This window comes from Cervus canadensis, chromosome 22, assembly GCF_019320065.1.
Source record: "Cervus canadensis isolate Bull #8, Minnesota chromosome 22, ASM1932006v1, whole genome shotgun sequence".
Classification (NCBI taxonomy): Eukaryota; Metazoa; Chordata; class Mammalia; order Artiodactyla; family Cervidae; genus Cervus; species Cervus canadensis.
Window position 1 is genome coordinate 29,885,073 of NC_057407.1, and position 23,948 is coordinate 29,909,020.

Consider the following 23,948-nt stretch of genomic DNA (forward strand, 5'->3'; position numbering starts at 1 on the left):
GAGATTAAATATGACTAAGAGAACTTCTAATATATTCTCTCTACACCTCAATGGTTTATACTGTATATACTGTAGGGTGTGTATACTACACTTTGGAAACCATGTATACAAAGAATGAACCCTTAAGCCCATTTCTGGAAGGCTATGTTGGGTTGTTATAGGAGGGAGGTAGACAAATTAGAGCAAGTTATGAAAAGTGACCATGTCTGATATCCATGGGTAGCTAGTTTACAATTCCCAAGTAAGTACATTTATGCCACAACTTTCTTCTGCGCTTTTGTAAACAGCCCTAACTTCCAGGCTGTAAGGGGAAGCCCATGGCCCAGGCTGGGCTCATCATTTTTATTCAGGCTTCACTGGCCAAAGGATGCATGTGGTCTGGCTGAGTCAATCTATACAAGTCCCCACACCACTCTTTTTGGCTAGAAGATGGGCTCTTCATCCCTCTGGATACAAACTGTATAGGTAGAAGCTTAGAGCTGCTGGCAAATACCATCCATACTCCATGAGAAAGCCTATCCACAGTAGTAGAAAAATCAAGGTCTTTATCATGCCTTACTTATAGAAGCCCATGGATTCCTATTTTTGTTTAAAACTGGTATGAATTAGGTTTCTGTTGCTTCTGTTCTGTTCAGTCGCTCAGTCGTGTCCGACTCTTTGTGACCCCAAGGACTGCAGCACACCAGGCCTCCCTGTCCATCACCAACTCCCAGAGCTTACTCAAACTCATGTCCATTGACTTGGTGATGCCATCCAACCATCTCATTTCTGTAATCCCCTTCTCCTCCACCTTCAATCTTTCCCAGCATCAGGGTCTTTTCAAATGAGTCAGTTCTCTGCATCAGGTGGCCAAAGTATTGGAGTTTCAGCTTCAGCATCAGTCCTTCCAATGAATATTCAGAACTAATTTCCTTTAGGATGGACCGGTTAGATCTCCTTGCAGTCCGAAGAACTCTCAAGAGTCTTCTCCAACACCACAGTTCAAAAGCATCAATTCTTCGGCGCTCAGCTTTCTTCACAGTCCAACTCTCACATCTATATATAACCACTGGAAAAACCATAGCTTTGACTTTCTGTTGCTTACAACTTTAAAAAGTTAATAAAAATCAGCAGGAAAGGAACTGAAAGGATGTGAAAACATTCATTCATTCTGAAAGTATTTATTGGCCTCCTATTAAGTGTCAGTCACTGTTCCAGCTGCCAGAAATAGAGCAGTGAGCCGTCCAAAAATATCCCTGCATAATGAGCCTTACATTGAGGTAGGAGAGTCAGAGAGTGAAGAGGACAAAAGAAAAATCTATATTATGATACAAAGTAATAATGGGGAAAAATACACTGAGGGGGGGGGACATAATATATTTAACTGGTGTGGACAAGGAAAGCCTCACTGAACTAGTCAAGGAAATAATCCACGAAAATACCTGGGAAAGAATGTTCTAGGCAGAGAGATCAGCAAGTACAAAGGTCCTGGGGAAGGTCTGCTATGTTAGAGGCACAGCCAACAGATGCATATGGCTGCAGCAGAAGGAACAAGAAAGATACAAAAAACTAGTGAATCTAACAAAAAAGCAGCAGACTCACAGACCTAGAGAAGAAACTCATGGTTATCAGTACGGAGAGGGGAGGGGGGAGGGACAATATAGGGGTAAGAGAATAAGAGGTACAAAACAATCGGTAAAAAGCCAAAAAGATGTATTGTACAACATGGGGAATATAGTCAATATTTCATAATAACTATGAGTGGAGTATAACCTTCAAAAACTGAATCACTATATTGTACACCTGTAACACATAATATTGTATAGCAATTATACTTCATTAAAAGTATACTGTATACTTAGAGTTGTAATAGTAATGAAATAATAAATTAATTTAAAAATTTAAAAAGTAAGAGGAGCTGGGGTTAGTAGATGTATGCTATTATATACAGAATGGATGAACAACAAGGCCCTACTATATAACTCAGGGAATTATACTCAATATCCTATGATAAACCATAATGGAAAAAGAATATTAAAAAATGTGTATATAGATATCTATAATTTAATCATTTTACTGTACAGAAGACATTAATACATTACAAATCAATTATACTTCAATAAAAAATTAAAAATTCTATTTCAAAAATTAAAAAATAAAAATGTAAAAATAAATGCAATTTAAAACTCAAAATAAATATATTAAAGAAGAAAGAGGGCAGCCAAGGTAAGACAGAGGTGACAGCCAGATCACATAGCACTTTGTGGGCCACCAGAAAAGCCTTTGGCTTCACTCTGAGTGAGACAGAAGTTTCTGCAGCATTTTGAGCAAATAAAAGACAGGATCCAACAATTATTACAAATACATTATATGAGAAATCCAAACAGTGCTGGGAATGTCTAGCTTAAAATGCCCTCAGGAAAAGCCAGTAGTGCTTCTGAGAGCTGAAAAGGCTGTCTGTGAGAGCCTGTCCCTGATCCTGGGGAGAAACATCTGGACGAGTAACACAAGAACGGAGGCTCTGGGCGTCAGATCAGCTCAGTTGTTATTCGTGGACATGTGCTATATCACAGATCCAACCCCCAGCTCCGTGTCCCCTCAATTCATTCATTCACTCTGAAACTCAAAGGTAAAAATCTGAGCAGCAGCTAAAGATTTGGCCTCTCTGGTGTCTCTTGTGACAGTATCTGTCCCAAACAATTCACGTTAGTTTTAAAAAAGAACCTGAAGTAGAAACAGCTCTTTGGGGCTGTTTCTGCCCAATTTTCAAGATTGTTAGGGTGTCATTTCAGAAACAGCCTGTCTTAAAGGTGCACCCCGAGAGCATAACCTCCTCTAAATGACCTGACCACTTCATCTGGTGAGAACCTGTGTGAGATGAGAGATCCCTCTTCAGAGTTCAGGGGAAAGCACTGCTTTAACTTCTCTAGACTGTAAAAGGAGCCTCATGGTCAATGAATATTGTTTTTGCCTACTGAATATTTAACACTGACCCACCTATGGTCCTTGAACTCGTGGAATGAGAGAGCAGACAGGGACCTCTGCATTTACCTCCTGGGAGTGCAATACTGGCTCCACCACAAACATCAGTTCTGATGAACTAGTATTGATTGGTTAGAGGTCTCTGATGAAAAGCTGGTGGAATCTGAGAGGAAGCTTGGTACATGAGCAAGTGATCCGAGGCGAGTGACACCAGTACCCTGAATTTGTAATGCTGTATCTAACTCAACCCTCCTACACTACAGAGAAGAAAACCAAAGCATTTACTATGACTACTGATCAAAGGAGAGCGTCCCAGGTGGCGCTAGTGGTAAAGAATCCTAAATCCTAAATAATCTACCTGCAGGAAACACAAGGGACGCAAGTTTGATTCCTGGGTTGCGAAGATCCCTTGGAGTAGAAAATGGCAATCCCCTCCAGTATTCTTGCCTGGAACGTTCCATGGACAGAGGAGCTTGGTAGGTTATAGTCCACAGGGTCACAAAAAGTCAGACACTACTGAGTGGTCAAGGTAAAGCCTGACAAATACCTAAGTTCAGATGCACTGTAATTAATCTACACTAGTCAAACATGAATCCAGGTTTTGACTCAAGTAACACTTAGGGCCAACTTCAGGAATAAGTGGTCGATTTCATGTATTTGAAGGGCTCTAACACCTTGGCCAAAGGGTCCTTAACCTACGTTCAATCCCCAAATTCTACAACTATACACCCAATAAGTTTCAAGGTTCTCCTTTGAACTGAAATACTAATATCCTTAGATAGAAGCAACAGGAAATAATTTAAGTTTTCTCTCTCTTAGTAGGAATGGTATCATTAGATATCTTTCAGTGAAAAATCTTTCTCTAATGGTGTCGTTTAAATTTAGACAAAGATCATTAAAAACAGCTACATCCAAGGTGGGTGGATTAAGTAATAAGGACACAGAGTTATTAAAGTGGGAAGGAGGGAACATGAGGAAGAGGTTGGCTGGAGGCAATACAAAGCCACTTGGGCACACTCTACATTTCGGTCCAGAGCCAGCTCCGCTCACATCATCTTGGTGTCAAATGGCTAAGTGATATGCATCTTCTTTTTTTTTTTTTATTAGTTGGAGGCTAATTACTTCACAGCATTTCAGTGGGTTTTGTCATACATTGACATGAATCAGCCATAGAGTTACACGTATTCCCCATCCCGATCCCCCCTCCCACCTCCCTCTCCACCCGATTCCTCTGGGTCTTCCCAGTGCACCAGGCCCGAGCACTCGTCTCATGCATCCCACCTGGGCTGGTGATCTGTTTCACCATAGATAATATACATGCTATTCTTTTGAAATATCCCACCCTCACCTTCTCCCACAGAGTTCAAAAGTCTGTTCTGTACTTCTGTGTCTCTTTTTCTGTTTTGCATATAGGGTTATCGTTACCATCTTTCTAAATTCCATGTATATGTGTTAGTATGCTGTAATGTTCTTTATCTTTCTGGCTTACTTCACTCTGTATAATGGGCTCCAGTTTCATCCATCTCATTAGAACTGATTCAAATGAATTCTTTTTAACGGCTGAGTAATATTCCATGGTGTATATGTACCACAGCTTCCTTATCCATTCATCTGCTGATGGGCATCTAGGTTGCTTCCATGTCCTGGCTATTATAAACAGTGCTGCGATGAACATTGGGGTGCACGTGTCTCTTTCAGATCTGGTTTCCTCAGTGTGTATGCCCAGAAGTGGGATTGCTGGGTCATATGGCAGTTCTATTTCCAGTTTTTTAAGAAATCTCCACACTGTTTTCCATAGCGGCTGTACTAGTTTGCATTCCCACCAACAGTGTAAGAGGGTTCCCTTTTCTCCACACCCTCTCCAGCATTTATTGCTTGTAGACTTTTGGATAGCAGCCATCCTGACTGGCGTGTAATGGTACCTCATTGTGGTTTTGATTTGCATTTCTCTGATAATGAGTGATGTTGAGCATCTTTTCATGTGTTTGTTAGCCATCTGTATGTCTTCTTTGGAGAAATGTCTGTTTAGTTCTTTGGCCCATTTTTTGATTGGGTCATTTATTTTTCTGGAATTGAGCTGCAGGAGTTGCTTGTATATTTTTGAGATTAATCCTTTGTCTGTTTCTTCATTTACTATTATTTTCTCCCAATCTGAGGGCTGTCTTTTCACCTTACTTATAGTTTCCTTTGTTGTGCAAAAGCTTTTAAGTTTCATTAGGTCCCATTTGTTTATTTGTGCTTTTATTTCCAATATTCTGGGAGGTGGGTCATAGAGGATCTTGCTGTGATTTATGTCGGAGAGTGTTTTGCCTGTTCTCCTCTAGGAGTTTTATAGTTTCTGGTCTTACATTTAGATCTTTAATCCATTTTATTTTTGTGTATGAGAAATTAAGGAAACAATACCATTCACCATTGCAACAAAAAGAATAAAATACTTAGGAGTATATCTACCTAAAGAAACAAAAGACCTATACATAGAAAACTATAAAACACTGATGAAAGAAATCAAAGAGGACACAAACAGATGGAGAAACATACTGTGTTCATGGATTGGAAGAATCAATATTGTCAAAATGGTTATTCTACCCAAAGCAATCTATAGATTCAATGCAATCCCTTTCAAGCTACCAACGGTATTTTCACAGAACTAGAACAAATAATTTCACAATTTGTATGGAAATACAAAAAACCTCGAATAGCCAAAGTAATCTTGAGAAAGAAGAATGGAACTGGAGGAATCAACCTGCCTGACTTCAGACTTTACTACAAAGCCACAGTCATCAAGACAGTATGGTACTGGCACAAAGACAGAAATATAGATCAAAGGAACAGAATAGAAAGCCCAGAGATAAATCCACGAACCTATGGACACCTTATCTTTGACAAAGGAGGCAAGGATATACAATGGAAAAAAGACAACCTCTTTAACAAGTGGTACTGGGAAAACTGGTCAACCACTTGTAAAAGAATGAAACTAGAACACTTTCTAACACCATACACAAAAAGATATGCATCTTCTAATAGAACCTGTGCTAGACGCAAATTATCTTTTACTGTCCAATAATGGACAAGTCATTGTACTTTTAAAAATCAAACATAAATTACAGACAGAATTTACCAATCTGCCTTTACTTTCCAAAACTGTTATGAAAACACCCTCTCACCATCAATCAACACCTTTCTTTATCTTTTCCCTTGTGGTGGTGGTTGAAATGCAAGTATACAGATAAACCAGGCAGTTAAGAGCAATGAAAAAAGTGGACCAGTCTAAAGACGATCAAGGACAACAAGCACTGCATTGGAAAAACAACAGAGAAGGGTGGGGACTATGTGACATGTTGGACAGACCATGACCACTTCAAGGGAGCAGCTGCCCAGCTCCTTCCCATCATGGGATGGAGGGTTTCAACACCAGGGCTTCTACTTTATCAGCAGAGTCAGAAACTTCCAGCTTCTTGCATGCAGTATCCTGGGTTTTAAGTACTGCCATAATTTTTTAAAAAGCCGAACATGAGGCAAGCTGATTACAGACATCTCTGGCAAAGTCTGGCTTATTGGTGACAACTTTCCTATCTCTGCTTTAAGACTTTCTTTGATAGGACACATGTATATGTATCACCAAGTCCCTTCGCTGGAACTCTCACAACATTTTTCATTGGTTATGTTGTTGTTTAGTTGCTCAGTCGTTTCTGACTCTTTGTGACCCCATGGACTGCAACACACCAGGCTCCCCATCCTCCACTATCTCCTAGCATTTGATCGAATTCATGTCCATTGAGTCGGTGATGCCATCCAACCATACGGTCCTCTGTTGTCCCCTTCTCATCCTGCCTTCAGTCTTTCTCAGCATCAGGGTCTTTTCCAATGAGTCAGTTCTTCGCATCAGGTAGCCAAAGTATTTGAGCTTCAGCTTCAACATCAGTCTTTCCAATGAATATTCAAGGTTGATTTCCTTTAGCATTGACTGGTTTGATCTCCTTGCAGTCCAAGGGATTCTCAAGAGTCTTTTCCAACACCACAGTTCAAAGGCATCAACTCCTCAGAGCTCAGTCTTTTTTACTGTTCAGCTTTCACATCCATACATGACTACTGGAAAAACCATAGCTTTGACTAGACGAAACTTTGCCAGAAAAGTAATGTCTCTGCTTTTTAATATGCTGTCTAGGTTTGTCATAGCTTTTTTTCCAAGGAGCAAGCGTCTTTTAATTTCATGGCTGCAGTCACCATCTGTAGTGATTTTGGAGCCCAAGAAAATAAAGTCTGTCACTGTTTCCATTGTTTCCCCTTCTATTTGCCATGAAGTGATGGGACCGGATGCCACAATCTTAGTTTTTTTGAATGTTGAGTTTTAAGCCAGCTCTTTCACTCTCCTCTTTCACCTTCATCAAGAAGCTCTTTAGTTCCTCTTCACTTTCTGCCATAAGGGTGGTGTCAACTGCATATCTGAAACTATAACTGACTATTACTGTTGTTATTCAGTCACCCAGTCGTGTCCAACTCATTGCGACCCCATGGACTGCAGCACAGAAGCCTCCCTGCCCTTCACCATCTCCCAGAATTTGCCCCAAGTTCATGTTCATTGCACTGGTGATGCCATCCAGCCATGTCATCCTCTGACACCCTCTTCTCCTTCTGCCCTCAATCCTTCCCAAAATCAGGAACTCTTCCAAAGAGTTGTCTGTTCACATCAGATAACCAAAATCCTGGAGCTTCAGCTTCATTATCAGTCCTAAGAGTGAATATTCAGGGTTGGTCTCCTTTAAGATTGACTTGTTTCATCTCCTTGCTGTTCAGGGGACTCTCAGGAGTCTTCTCCAGCACCACAGTTCAAAGGCATCAATTCTTTGGCACTCTTCCTTCTTTACAGTCCAGCTCTCACAACCATACATGACCACTGGGAAGATCATAACCTTGGCTATACAGACCTTTGTTAGCAGAGTAACATCTCTGCTTTTCAACACACTGTTTAGGTTCATCATAATTGGCTATACCCCAATACAAAAGTTTTTTTAAAAAAAGACTTTTTTTTTTATAAGGCATATAATTTTGGGACTCTGATGTTTCAAAGGAGAAATTCCCTCTCAAATACTTAAGCAAATATTGTTACCAATCTGGGACAAGTCATTTGCTTATGCAAACTGATCAAGACAGATGTCACTTATAAAACATCTGACTCGGAAACTGCGTGGCTGTTGGACAAGATACCTTCAAAACTGGGGTTTTATCAGAAAATGTTGGTTAAGGGCACTCACAGAAAGAAATCCATTGATAAAGAGTCAGTGCTATGGAATGGGAGAAAATATGTGCAAATAAATCAATCAACAAGGGCTTAATCTCCAAAATATACAAATAGCTCAGACAATTCAATGACAACAACAAAAATAAACCAAGCCGATCAAAAAAAACAAAAATGGGCAGAAGACCTAAATAGACATTTCTCCAAAGAAAACATACAGATGGCCAATAGGCACATGAAAAGATGCTCAACATCACCAATTATTAGAAAAATGCAAATCAAAACAACAATGAGCCACCACTTCACACAAGTAAGAATAGGCATCAGTAAATAGTCCACAAATAACAAATGCTGGAGAGAGTGTGAAAAAAAGGAAATCTGCTTACACTGTTGGTAGGAATGTAAATTGGTGCAGCCACTATGGAAAATAGCATGGAAGTTTCTCAAAAAGCTAAAATTAGAGTTGCCATTTGATCTAGCAATCCCACTCCTGGGCTTACCTACCCAGGTAAAAACTATAATTCAAAAAGATACATGCATCCCTATGTTTAAAACAGAACTATTTACAATAGCCAAGATAGCAAGACATGGAAACCTAAACATCTACAGACAAAGAAATGGATAAAGAAGATGTGATATAAAAAAAAAAAAAGATGTGATATATATACAGATACCTATTTATATATAGAGAGAGATACCTATATATACAGATACCTATATATATATATATACACATACAGATACCTATATACAGAAAGAGATACCTATATATACAGATACCTATATATATACACACACATATATATACAGATACCTATATATATATATATACAGATACCTATATATAGAGAGGGATACATATATATATATACACACACACATATATACAGATACCTATATATATATATATATATATACAGATACCTATATATAAAGAGAGATACCTATATATACATATACCTATATATATATACACACTTATATATATATAGATACCTATATATATACATATATATATAGATACCTATATATATACATATATATATAGATACCTATATATACATAAACCTATATATATATACACCTATATATATATACACACCTATATATATACAGATACCTATATATATATACAGATACCTATATATAGAGAGATACCTATATATACATAAACCTATATATATATACACAGATGCCTATATATATACCTATATATATATACAGATACTTATATATATATACACCTATATATATATATACACACATACCTGTATATATAGATACCTGCCTATATCTAGATATATACACAAAGAGAGGGGGAGAGAGAGAGAGATTCCATAGTGTGTGTGTGTGTGTGTGTGTGTGTTGGAATGAAATGGAACAATGGACTATTACTCAGCCATCAAAAGAAGAAAATCACGCCATTTGTAGCATTATGGATGGAACTACAGATTATCACGCTAAGTGAGATAAGTCAGAGAAAGACAAATCCTGCATGGTACCATTTATATGTGGAGTCTAAAATACAATACAAACCAACAGCTACGAAAAAAAAGAGACTCACAGAGAACAGAACTGCGGCTGCCGAGGGGGAGGGGGAGTGGAGGTGTGAAGGAACAGGAGTTGGGATCAGCGGCGGCAAACTACTGCATACAGGACGGATAAACAGCAAAGCCCTACTGTGCAGCACAGGGAACTACATTCAGTATCCTATGACAAACCATAATGGAAAAGAAAATGAAAAAGAATGCACACGTATAATAGTTTCTTTTCTATACAGAAGGAATTAGCACAACAATGTCAACTAAGCTTCAATAAAATTTTTTAATACAAGGGAAAAAAAAAACAAAAAAAGAGCCAGTGCTTCCTGAGATGGGCACACCTGGCTCGATGCCTCTGTGCTTCATCAGAGAGGAGAGGAGGCATCTTGACTGGTTAGTCGCTTCAAGGAAATGAACAAGTTGGAATCATCACTCACTCATCTGGAACAACCTCAGCATCTAGGAAATTTGACGTTTCTGGCCAAACTGCTTCCTTCCCTCCTCCATGACAGCAAAGTCAAGTTATACTATAAATGTACCTTTCCATGTGGAGATTATACGTTACCCTAAAAATGATGAAACTAATTTTCACAAGTGTGTCTTGATTTCAAAATGGTCTATAGCAACTATATTCCTTCTAGAGTTCTTCAAAATTTTACAGTTATTTTATATAACAAGCTCTCCATAGAGACCTTGATTTAGCATACATACTTCTTGTTAGAAAATCCTTTTCCTTGAATAGTCATGAGACTAAAATTCTAAGTTGCTCCTATTTATCCATTAGAGAAAGTCTCCTTATGTAATCTTTCCAAAGTGCATTTAAACTAAAGTCATGATATCACCACCTCTTGTTAGAGATGCAACCCTCCTAGAATCACAGGCTAGGAGATGGGTCATTTGCAGATTGAGCCCCCTGTGTTATCGATTAGTTTTCTTCTCCTCCTTTACTAGCAACACTCACTTTGTCAAACCAAACTCAAGATAAGTCATGCATGAACAGTTCATCAACTAGGGAAAATGGGAAAACCTTCCATAAAATAAATAGTTTGGTACCTCAAACACCATCATATCTAATGTACATTGTGTTCATCTCATAAATGCCAAAGTCCTCTGGTCGGCCAATTGGCTCTGAAAAATTACAAAAAATCTCCAACTCCTAAAGGCTGGTGAGCACCTCTTAATTTAACTTTATTTTTTTCACTTTGTGAAATAGGAATAGTATAAACACAAGATGGGAGCACTTAGCGCTTCTTTTAGCATCATCTTTCTGGAGCTGAGAGGGCTGCCCAGGGCCTCCACACATAGCCGCCTCTTTGGTCTCCAACTCAGTTCTTCTCAAGACATTTTTAGGGCCTCCTCCAGAGGCTCAGGCCCAAACAGATGTCCCTCTCGCCCCCACTTCAAACTGGTGTGGTGTGAAGAAACACAAGAGGGAAGAAGGGGAAAAAAGCTTTGGTAACCATGTGTCACAGTATAGAAAGTGGTTCATATATTAAGAGAAAGTCAAAATGAAAAACCAGAAAATATGTAGCTAGGTTATGCATTATCACGAAAAACAGCTTCTAGCAGCTTCTCAGTTGAACCAAGCAGGTGTGACCCTAGAGGATTAGACTGACGATATCATGGTACACAGGTGGGGCTTCTGACTGTGGAAGACAAATCTGAACTCCCAAAGGCAAAGTTTCTCAACCTCGACAACACAAGAAAAGCACAGCGGCTCATGCTCAGTGTAGGGGATATATTAATACTAGCTGCTGCAGGAAGCATCCCTGGCCTCTCCACCCTGGAGTCCCAGAGCACAGCATCCATGGTAACCGAGAAAGCCTCCAGACTTGTCAAGTGTCTCCTGGTAGCAAAACCACTCTCAGGCGAGAACTTCCAATTTCAGGTTTGAATTTGAATTACAGACTGTCCTGACTTAATGATGGTCCCACTTAATGACTTTTGACTTCACTATGGTGCAGGACAGGGAAGCCTGCATGCTGCAGTCAATGGGGTCACAAAAAGTAGGACATAAATGAGCGACTGAACTGAACTGATGGTGCAAAAGTGGTATTCGACTCAGTAGAAACAGAATTCTGAAATTTGACCTTTTTTCTGAGCTAGCAATAATCTTTTGTGATACTGGGCACAGGCAGGGGCCGCGGCTTCCAGTGAGCCACGTGCTCATGAGGGTAAGCAGTCTATACCGTTCATCTGTATCCATCCGACCGCTCTGTTCTTCACTTCTGATACTGTATCCAAATAAATGGCAGGATATTCAACACAAGTATAAAATAGGCTCTGTGTTAGACGATTTTGCCCAACAGTAGACTAACATGGGTGATCCGTGCACTTTTATGGTAGGCTAGACTAAGCTGTGATGTTGGGTAAGTGAGGTGTATTAAATCCATTTTCAACTTACAGGATCTTCAGTTTGTGATGGATTTACTGGGACACAATCTCACCAGAAATCGAGGAAGATACACATACTTGATGCTCAATTACTGAGTACTATTGCTCTGTGGGCTCCTCCAGATGGGTTAGCTATACTTCAGAAATTCCAGTCTCAGAGAGAGCACTTACACACAGCCTGCACCAACAGGAATTATGTAGCCAAAGCCTATCAATTTTATAGATCAGAAAATGAGGCCCAAGACAGATGGACTATCTAACTGAAGTACTAGATTTAATGGTGGCCCAGGCTTTGGTACTGTTTTTGTTTTTGTTTTTTTTTGGTCTGTTTAATTTTACTGAAGCATAACGATTTACAATGTTATTTAATTTCTGCTGTACAGGAAAGGGGCTTAGTTATATATATACATATATATATATATTCTTGTTCATATTCTTTTCCATTAAGGTTTATCACAGGATACTGAATATATTTCTCTATGCTATACAGTAGAACCTTATTGCTTATCCATCCTATATATAATAGTTGGCATTGCATCTGGTAATCGTAAACTCCCAATCCTTCCTTCCCTACCTCCAATGCTGCTTAAAAAAAAAAAAAAATTCCCCAGACACCTCTATAAGCAGCCAGGTCCAGGCTAGGAATGGATCTACAGGGAGATTCACTTTAGACCAGAATCTCTGAAGAGCCTGTGTGGATGACTTCTAGACTGTGTTCAGGAAGAACTGCTCACCGGGATCAGTCTGTGACAAAGAACGACTTCCCCTTTACCCTTAAAGTCCTAGCTCTCAAATATATCTTGGGTCAAGCAAAAAACCCTCACCTTTCTCCCATCAGTACCCACATTACAAGAAGACCTGGGTGCTCCTGAGATTCAAACAGCAGGCGACTGGTTGAAACACAGGATTTATTCATAAGGTGGGCAGATGTGTTTGCAGCAACTCTATTAGCATGAGAACAACATTCTGCACAGAAAACCCGCATGCAAATTTCACCCTGATTTGGCAACTGCAGGCCTAACACTACAGAAGTGATTACATCAACTGCTTCCTCTGGCTCACAGCTCCTAAACCTTGAGAAAAACCAGAACTCCTACTTTCTGCAATTGGCTTTCCACTTCCCCATCCCACTCTGAGTCGAGTTCCCTCTCTCTAAAGACCCTCTTAGCGGTCGATAGTCCCACAGGGGGCCCAGCAACAGGAGTCAAGCAAGCAGCCCATCAGGGATCCTGGAGGATGCTTCTGATTCGCGTGCCTCAGAGAACTGACTCTATCACCATGTGTTCCCAAAGGTCCTCCTTCTGCTGGGTCCCTTGGAGCTTCTGTCATGGACATGGGTTGTTTCCGTCTGCCAAGCCAGTGTTCCTCTTCGTCCTGGTAACCACACCCTAGATTTTTGCTTTCTAAGGAACCACTCCTCCCCACTCTCAGTCCTCCAGATGCAGGTAGGCCGACCTTCACTTCTAATACCAGGTGTGGAAGCAACACTCAGGGTTGGCTCAGCAGACCACGTGACCCTCTGATCTCAGAGACTGGTTCAAAGATGGGAACATGAGGCTACCTGGGCCGAGAGGCTGGATTCCAGGAGGATGGCATTCCTGCTGAAAGAGATCGACTCCTGTAACAAATACTGCTGAGAGGACAGGGCTTGGGCCGGGCCAGGGGAGCCACCCAAGAATCCTACAGAGGAGAGAAACCACGAGATGGAGAATGGCCCAAACCCCACAAGCTGGCATGGGTTTCCAATCCGGCTCTGTCTTAAGTCATCAACCTCATTCTGGAATCGCAACTTACTGTAATCATTTAAGCTCCTCATGTCTAGGCCAATTTGGAGTTAAGTGCCTATTCCGGTTAACTGAAGTGGTCTACCAGGTATAGAAGACATGGGGCTCTTCCGAACCATTTGCTGTTTATCAAATTCACTGAGTATTTCTGAACAGCTTGATTTCCTTGGGGCCCTAAAAAAAGATGGCTAAAGACTTTAACAGCTCCATATCACCTATTAAATCTCAATCTCCTCAGTCTGCCATTTCAAGCTTGTGGTGACCTGGTGTGACTCATCTTGGTCAGCCTCCTCCCAACCCCTCCCTTTTGGTATCATACTCCTGCCTGCACGCACTCAGAATCCCCTCACCAGTCCCCTCATGACCTGTCCATCCTCTCTTTGTCCTAGGGTCTCTCACCAGTCTTTCAGTTTCCACTCAATGTCACCTCTTCTAACACATCTTCTGTGATGCCACCAGCTCAACGCCATGGCTCCTCACCTGAGCTCCTGTGGCTTGTTGCCTATATTCCTCTCTGCACAGGGAAAGTGTGTTTCAGTGTGGAGGCCCATAGCAGGCTATCAAGAACATGCTATTATTACCAGTATAGTCACAGGTGACTTGGTTCTTTGTGCCCAGTTCCCTGGTTCAGCTGCTAAATACTACATCTCTCAAGGGTCCATGTCCCATTCATTCTTAGTTCCCTGTAGCACTAAAAAGATAAGCTATTGAACGACTATGATCACATATTGATATCTGCTACTGTTTTCTTAAAAACAGCATGTGACTTCATATTGCCAATATGGAAATCATGAGATGGAGGCACAGAATCAGTTATATCCTTATAACCTTGGCTGCATCTGAGACGAAGTGAGAAGTGTAGGTAAAATGGAATGCAACTCAAGTACAGTCACCTCTTGGAAACAGTGACAGACTATTTTTTTGGGCTTCAAAATCACTGCAGATGGTGACTGCAGCCACGAAATTAAAAGACACTTGCTCCTTGGAAGAAAAGCTATGACCAACCTAGACAGCACATTAAAAAGCAGAGACACTTTGCCAACAAAGGTCCATCTAGTCAAAGCTGTGGTTTTTCCAGTAGTCATGTATGGATATGAAAGTTGGACTGTAAAGAAAGCTGAGCACCAAAGAATTGATGCTTTTGAACTGTGGTGTTGGAGAAGACTCTTGATAGTCCCTTGGACTGCAAGGAGATCCAGCCAGTCCATCCTAAACGAAATCAGTTCTGAATATTCATTGGAAGGACTGATGCTGAAGCTGAAACTCCAATACTTTGATGCCATCTGATGCGAAGAACTGACTCACTTGAAAAGACCCTGAAGCTGGAAAAGATTGAAGGCAGGAGGAGAAGGGGATGACAGAGGATGAGATGGCTGGATGGCATCACCGACTCAACGGACATGAGTTTGAGTAAGCTCCAAGAGTTGGTGATGGACAGGGAGGTCTGGCGTGCTGCAGTCCATGGGGTCGCAAAGAGTCAGACACGGCTGAGTGACTGAACTGAACAACTGAACTCAAGTGTTGACATCAGGACTCAGGGTTTGGAGACAACTCAGTTTGGTCTTAGAGCTTGGCTTTGTCTTTGTTGTGGGATCTTGGGCTGGCTTCTTATCCTGTAGAATCTGTTTCCTCATTGGTAAACTGTGGTTTCTAGAATATGTCTCACAGGGGTCTCAGGAGGCATAACATTCCAGCACACGGGAAGCATTTCACCATGTGACAAGCAGCATGTGTTCCAGAAGCAGCAGCCGAAGGAAAATGCCTGTGACCCCATATCCCACGCAGGGTGATTTCTTGTTTGCCCTCCCTACTTCACTGGTCCTCCTAGTCTGTGAGGATTATATTTCAGGTGCTTATTTGTTTTTCAGCTCTTCCTAGGGCTGGAAATGTCAGTCTTTCATTTCTGTACGCTGTATTACTCCCTTGTTCTCTCTGAAAATGACTGTTTAAAAATCTTTTTGTACCATCCTTTTACCTCCTTTACATCATGATGCTGACCCTGAGCATGCTGTCCCAGGACACTCAACTCTCCGTTTTTTTAGTCTCTGTTTGCCAACCTTGGCAGTTTTAAAAAGGTCCCCGATTCTACAGGGGAAAGTTCAACAGGACAATCACCATCATCTTTCTATGGTGCCTAGTGCTGAGTTGGTAATCCAAGAATATTTGTGTCCTTCCTTCTCTTGATGATGGTCAGTCAGTTCTTATATAATCAGTCAATTGTTATTTACCAAGTATCCTCTAAGTACCAGGGACTGTGCGAGGCCTGAGTACGTACGGTGAGCCAGACAGACATGTGTTTCCATCTTGGCCCTCTTCCAGTCTGCTCTGGAACATTTCTTTGCTGTAAATGGAAGGACGAAGGAAGATTGGAACTTCACCAGTGCTCATCTTACCCTGCCATCTCCTTCTTTATTAAAATTGCAACATGAAGAAGAAAAACAACCACCCTTCCTCCAAGAAGGCGCTCATAATTACCTGCACTAGTCACTGGGAAGCGAATATGTTCACTGCTCTTTAATTATATTGGCCTTATTGTTTCATAAGAAAATAAAAAACAGTCTCAACAGGGAGACTGCACAGAGCAGAGGAAGCCAAACATAACTTATGTACCTTATTAAAAACAATTAGGGATTGTTTGATGAGGCAGACTTGACTCCAGATGGCTAGCCTCCATATAGCCATGGTTCTGGTTTCTTTTCACCTTCCCCCAGCCTCTTACCAATGTCTGCAGCATCAGTTTCCTTAAAATACAAGGATGGGATTGTAAGGGATGCTGTTCCCCTGTTCACGCCTTTGCTCTTATTGATGGCAACCTAACGTTTGTGGGTTCGGGTCTTCTCTGTCACCATCTCCACCCCAGGGCTCAGGCTGTCAAGGGCATGACTGAGAAACACTTGATCAGTCTCCTCAGACCTCTGGGTTCACCCTCCTGCATGAGCAAGTCTGCCCGAGGGGACCTTAGGGACCAATCATGGATCAGCTTGCTGCTTCATTTTAGGCACGAGTAGGCCAGGAGGCATACAAAAGGCCCGTGTGATGTCACACTGGCTGCCTTCCCTGCACCCACATCCTCCCTTCCCACCTCCGTCACCGCATTTCAGTGACACCCCCAAACGAGGCTCTCCCCACACACAAACGTGGGTCTGCACTCTGCCTGTGCTTACGTGGCGTCTTCTGCCCAGACTGCCCTCATGCTCAGCTCACTGTTACCTTACAACTTTCAGCGAAGGCATCGGCTCCCTCCCTTGCATCCCATCCAGCCTCTACACCTGGGCTGTGCGGATGGCTCCCTGTGTTTTCTTAGATCATAACAATCTGTTCGAGGTTCTGTTTTCCTTAAGAAACCACAGGCTCCTTGAGGTCAAGGACTGAACTATATTTATCACCAGCTTCCCAGTACAAGACACAATTAAAGGAACACAGTTTGGGGGCTCTCTATCTGAATTATCTGCTAGAACCACAGGGTAGTTTCTTAATAATATGCCTCCCAGGGCCATACCTACTTGGGAGATGGTTTGGTGTGGGGCCCCACAATCTGTGGGCCTTCCTGGTGGCTCAGACGGTGAAGAATCTGCCTGCAATGCACAGTCTACATTTTCAGCAGCTCCCCAAACGGTGCTGGCGATGTCCAGCAAACGTGGTGAACCGTAACAGTCATCACTGAACAAGAGTTTGTGAAACTGTGCTCCTCCATGCTAGGAAACAAAAGACATTTCTGGACTTTCTATAATAGGTTTTTATTGGTCATTCCTGACTGAGAAATTGAGACATACGAATGTATGGGGAGTAATTTATTTTCCCATTTGCTTGGTGATGCTCTAAAAATAAAGGGAAAGAAATAAAAGTGAGTACCAAATAGAAGACCTGTCAAACCTAAACATCCACTAACAGAGAACTTATTAAATGATTATGGTATGCTCATACAGTGGAATCTGACAGGGCCACTGAAAGGCCAACTCTTTAGCTACAGACATGGACCAATACCCAACACACATTAAGTGAAAAAAAGTAAGATACAAACAAAATTTGGTACCTGTTGATGGCTGAACTGTGCTCCCCTCAAAAACATGCTAAAGTCCTTATCCCTGGTACCTTGGAATATGACCTTATTTGCAGAAAATGAGGTCCTACTGGATTAGAGTAGGCTCAAATCAAGACACTGGTGTTTTTATAAGGAGAGAGAAATGCAGATACAGACATAGAAGGTCATGTGAAGATGGGAGCAAAGACTGGAGTGATGCAGCCACAGGAGCTAGTGGAGAGGTATGAACATGTTCCCTCAGAACCTTCAGGAAAACCTATTCTACCAACAACTGGACTCCCAGCTTCTGGGCTACAAGACAATAAATTCCTGTTGTTTCAAGCCACCCGGTCTGAAGTGATTTGTTATGACAGCCCTAGGAAACTAATACAGTAGCCTATCATTCTGTGTAAATTATTAATATCGATCTATCTTTTAATACGAGACTCTTTCTGAAAGGACACCCAAGAAACTGAGAACAACCATACCTCTGGGAAAGAGAGGTATGGCTGGCAGCAAGAGGAGTAACAGATTTCTTTTTCCGTGTGTGCTTTTATGTGTTTTTTTTATACTACATTCACATGCTATTTATGTAATAACCAATGATTTTACAATTATTGTGTTTTTTTTTTTTTTTTTACAGTTTGGATCAGCTGCAGAAATAACCCAAGAAAGCTGCTTAACCTCTCAGAGCCTCAGACTTTACATTAAGAAAATGGGATAATAATATTATCTACAGTTGACGCTTGAACAATGTGGGGGGTAGAGGCATCAACCCACCCATGCAATTGAAAATCCATGTATAACTTTACAGTTGACCCATCTGTAGTTCCACATCTGGGGATTCAACCATCCTTGGATTGTACAGTGCTGTAGTATGTCTTTACTGAAAAAATCTGCATACAAGTGGACACATAGAGTTCAAACTTGTGTTGTTCAAGGGTCAAATGTCCCTTACACTCTGTGCATGATATGCCTTGAACAACGCCTGGCACAGAAAGGGTCTCAAGGAGTGATCACAGTGGCTATTGTTTTCAGGGCCAGTATGTGATTTAAGTACTTCAACCAATAGCTAAAATCCAAACAAGGAATCATCAGGGAACCTGGAGGGGACCAGACTAGACTGTGGAGGCAGCAAATAATGCTTGCTAACCAAGTATAGCAAGTTTAGCTAACCAAGTACCGCAATGTGCTACACAGAGGAGACAGTCCTCAGCAGGCTTCCTCACCAGCAGCCGTGTCACGTTTGGGACTGGATGATTCCACGGCTGGGGGCTGTGCTGCACACAGTAGGATCTTCAGCAGCACTGATGGTGTCTACCCACTGGGTGCCAGCAGAATGCCTCCCTCAGTTGTGATCATCAAAAAAGCCTCCAGACATCGCCTCGTGTCCTCTGGTGTGCAAACCCGACTCCAGTCGAGAACCAACAGTCTGAGATCAGTGGTTTCCAATGTGTGTCCTCCAGACCAGCAGCGTTCATATCACCCAGGAGCCTATTAGAAATGCAGAATTTTTGCCCCATCTCTGACTTACCACATATGAATCTGTGTTTTCTGTTGTTGTTAGGTAACTTCCGTTTCTTTTTAATGTAGAACAAGTCACTCAAAAATTTTTTTCAATTAATATTGACTTTTTAAAACTTTTTATTTGGTATTGGGGTATAGTCGATTAACAATGTTGCCACAATTTCAAGTGAACGGCAGAGGGACAGCCATACATATACATGCATCCATCCTCCCCCGAACTCCCCTCCCATTGGGGCTGCCACCTGACACTGAGCAGAGTCCCATGTGCTTACAGCAGGTCCCTGGTGGTTTTCTATTTTAGATACAGCAGCGTGTACATGTCCACCCCAAACTCCCTAAACACCCCTTCTCCACCGGCAACCATGAGCTCGTTCTCTGTCAGTCTCTGTTTCTTAAGTAATGAACCTGTGTTTTAACAAGATCCCCACCCACATCATTCTTACGTACATTAAAATTTGATCAGTGTCGATCCACACCAGTGCCTCTCCCCTCCTAAACATAGAAATCCCTGCCCCTTTAGTTAAAAGCACAGGTAATTGACTCCGACCAAATCCACTGCATAGACTCCACAGGAGAAAGGGCTGGGAGTGGATATTTTAAAGTGATTCTGAGGATAAAAAGGTTGAAGAAACTCTACAGTGCTTCTACAGAGGGACAAAATTTAAGCTACTTTCCAGAACTTCCTGGGAAGAAAGTGTCGTGGCTCAAGAACTTGTTCTCTGGATATTCAACAAATCCTCATCAAGCAATGGCCAAGGGGCAAGCCTTTTTAAGAGACATGTCTCCGTACCATCATAAAGCCTACAGCCCAACTGCATGTTAAGTGACAGAGAAGCAGAATCTAGCTGACACTGTTCAAACTCCTGAATCCAGCTGTGTCAGAACCCTTTGACTTCCTCTTCCCAGGAGCTAATAAGGTAGTTTTCGCTTAAGCCAACTGAAGTTTGATTTCTAATAATTTGCCTTGGAGACAGTCTCAACTAACACACCATCCTTTGAGGTCACAAGACTAATTTTCCTTCCTATGACCATGTTTAAGAAAGCAACTTTCTAATCCCTAATATTGCTTTCCATGAAGCTCTGTCCATAGGGAGACAGTAGAGAGCTCAGTGAGGAGAATGTGATAGTTTCTGTAGTGACAGAGAGCATCATAAACGAATTACATTCCCGCTTTATATCCATCTCTTGCGAGTTTGGTTACTGTGAGTCAGTGTTCAGATTTTCACACATCTGGGTATACTTAGCAAAATGATGCCACATCCATACTCCACTGTGTTCTGGCAGGACTTCTTTAAATAGCAAAAAGTGTTTAAACCCAGTTAGTCTATAGATCTCCTCCCAATATACGCAATAGAAAAGTGGATCTTTCTTTTGTTTTCCTTATTTATAACTTTATTTACATGTTTATCTCTTTTTGTTCCTTTTCCTTCATCTTTCATCTTCTAAACGATATCTACAGTTAGTGCTTTATTTTTTTCATGATCCTTTCCACAGGCCAATATTTAATTTTAAGATTTTGTTTTAGGTGTCTCCCACGGGTCCCAAGTGCTCACACAAACTGATGCTTGGAGCTCCTTTATCTACAGTAATGTAAATTTCTATATAATGTAATTGGCAAATAAGCTCTGGTCTACGACCTGGTTGTCAGACATGAGTGGAAGGTCTTCCCTTGTGTATGGAGTACCAGGAGGGGAGGGAAGGTCAAACAATCCTGTTTGGTGATAAACAGAGATATGTGGTGAGTGCCTGCATCAGAGTTCTCCTGACCTGATCTTTCTAAATAGGCTAATGAAATGGATGCCAGCTAGCTGGAAGATTTTTGCAATTGCCATTACTGGAAGTCCTTGTAAGACAGAGAACACAGATTCGTCCCCGCTGATGTATAAGCTGAGGTAGATTGTCCCCATCAAGAGCTACCAAATATGAAGTAGGGCCAGCAAGGAGTGGGGTCTTTGCCAAGGACCCCCAGAAGTCCTGTCCCGCACTCTGGTGTGAACGTGGCTAAATCCTTTCATCTCACTGTACCCCTGCTTCCTCACCTGTAAAGTGTTAACAGTACTCGCCTCACAGGTTAATATATAAAATAAAATTGGCCCATGGTTAGCATCTCTGGATATTTGCTATTATTATTGGTACTAAAAGTTATGTATCAGCTTTTTTTCCTCCTTACTATGCAAAGTTGGGATTCCAAAGTGAACAGCTGCACGGCGTTATCATCTTTCTACACATTCACACATAGCAATCTTAATGATACATCACAATGAATAATTTGGCGTTATTTAGCTCTCTGTACACTAAGCCATGGACTGCATCAAACCCAACTCAAATAGCGATCTCGCTCTTCAAATTTCAGCGGTGAAGCCATTCATAAATAAAAAAACGGCTTCTTGTTTTGTATGAATCAATTCACAAGATAAATATTTAAATAAAATGTGGCTTCAATTGTGCTCTCTGATGGTAATTGCTGGTTCACACTCTGTTTCTACATCAATGTGGTTTCTTTTATTTTTTACCCCACACTGACTAATGAACAGAGCTGTCAGAAGCCCATTGCTCATGATCTACCAAGCAATACATTAGCAGTTTCACCTAAGTATAAAAACCATACTCACTGCAGTGAGGGAAATACACAAGTAACACACAAAAATTCCAAACACTCAGTGGCTATGAAGAGACAAAGGATCCTGGGTGATAAATGTAATTAACCAAGTAACTGACACTCTCTTAACATAGCAATCAGCCCTGAATCATCAAAGCTGTCAATAAAAAATATATACTGCAAAATCCAAAACCCTTTGTGCATAAAACATGTTCTATTTGGAAGAGCCCATAAAATCCTGTACCTGAGGTTGCAAGGGATAAGAAAAAGCTTATTTATATAATTTGGGGATATTTACAATCCCTACATTGTACAAAATCACATACTCTTGAATTTATGTCCCATTCAAAGCAGGAAGAATTCAGAATTTGTTACCTTTAAGACTAAAAAATCTTTTAAATGTCATTTCATTCATATCCTTACTATATCCATGGACGGTTCTGTTCCAATTTTACAGTTTATTCACTCCATGAAAACGTTATCGAGTCATTACCATGTGCCTGGCACTGCTGGGGAAAATAGATTCCAGGAAGAAAATTTCCAGGCTCTGACAGTCATCAAAAGAACCAGAAGGACGAGGTCACTGTCTCTCAAACTGCCATGCTCCCTAGAAGCACTGTAAACTCACAAGCCGAAATTCTCTAAGATAGATATTTAAATAAAAAGTGTTTTCAGTTGTACTCTTTGATGATATTTATCAGCTCACCCCCCTGTAATTGTATCAGCATATTTTTATCTCCTTGCCTCAGGCTGATTAATAAACTTAAGATTTAGAAGATAAAGAATTGTGAATGCTTGTGATAAAAAGAGGAGATAACAACTACTCCAAATCATCAATTCTCTCTATTTCTTCACCTTGCCAATACCTTCTCTATCAGCTCTTCAGCCATGTGGCGAAAGAGAGACTGTACTCAGAAGTTGCAAAGCCTCTTAAATTACACCCTTGATGCTGGCATGCAAAAGTTGGGATTAAAAGCTAATGTCCCCTGTGAGGTGGGTCCCCCTGTAATTGACTGATGTCCCTATCTGCATTCTTCTGAAGAGGAAGAAGCCAAGCCTTGTTGTTAGTTCTGTCTAATCCACTCACACTGCTAACCTACGCAAATCAATGGCACCCTTTCTAGGGCTTGGAAAATCAAGAGTACAAGAAAAATAATGCTGTGTAGCTCAGGAAGTTGGCTATGGGCTCCCTTGGTTTCTTTTTTTCTCTGACCCTTCTTCTTATGAGGTAGATCAGAGTATCATTCAGAGATACCTACTTCCTACCCCTATCATGGATAGAGTGGGGACCTCCTGACTTCGGGCTTGGCCATGTGACTCACTTTGGCCAAAGGGATGTTAATACGTATGACAAGACTAAAGGCTCAAAAGCCCCGGTGAGGCTGGGCATGTTTGCGTGTGCTCGGGTACTTCCCAAGCGAGTAGCCCAAAGGATCCCAGCAGGACTAGGGCACCCGCCCAGCCAGCTCCAACCCTGGTCACCTAACCCAGAGCCATCATGCGGACATGGGAGCTAAACAGATGCCCTTCCTTAAATGCCACCAACATTTTGTTACTACTTGTTATTTGGCAATAGCTAACAACACAACTGGTCTCTGACAGCACTCATCCTGCATTCCCAGGTCCTGCCCAATAGGAAGATGCACCCCTCCCTCTCTTCAACACCTTTAAACTTTGAAATGCAACAGAAAAGATCTGTTAATCAGATAAAGAGAAACCCCAGAGTCCAAATTCTTAATTTCATGAAGGACTCGAATCGATCATTTCCCTCCATTGCTTGTAGCTACCACATTTGCTTCCTTCACTCGCATATATATCCCGAATTGCTTCTCCTACACCTCTGGGGCAGCTTCTTCCCCCTGCCTCTCCACAACCTTCTTCCCAT

General features: G+C 41.4%; 1 protein-coding gene across 1 annotated transcript in view; it reads left to right on the plus strand.

Moving 5' to 3' along the window:
* The window catches only part of LOC122424973 (collagen alpha-1(III) chain-like), a 51,008-nt gene extending 29,438 nt beyond the window's left edge, over positions 1-21,570 (plus strand). Inside the window, exon 2 of the mRNA XM_043443258.1 lies at positions 18,581-21,570. Coding sequence (XP_043299193.1) covers positions 18,581-18,602 — 22 coding nt within the window. The 3' untranslated portion in view covers positions 18,603-21,570. The remainder of the gene's footprint in view (positions 1-18,580) is intronic.
* The last annotated feature ends 2,378 nt before the right edge of the window (positions 21,571-23,948 follow it).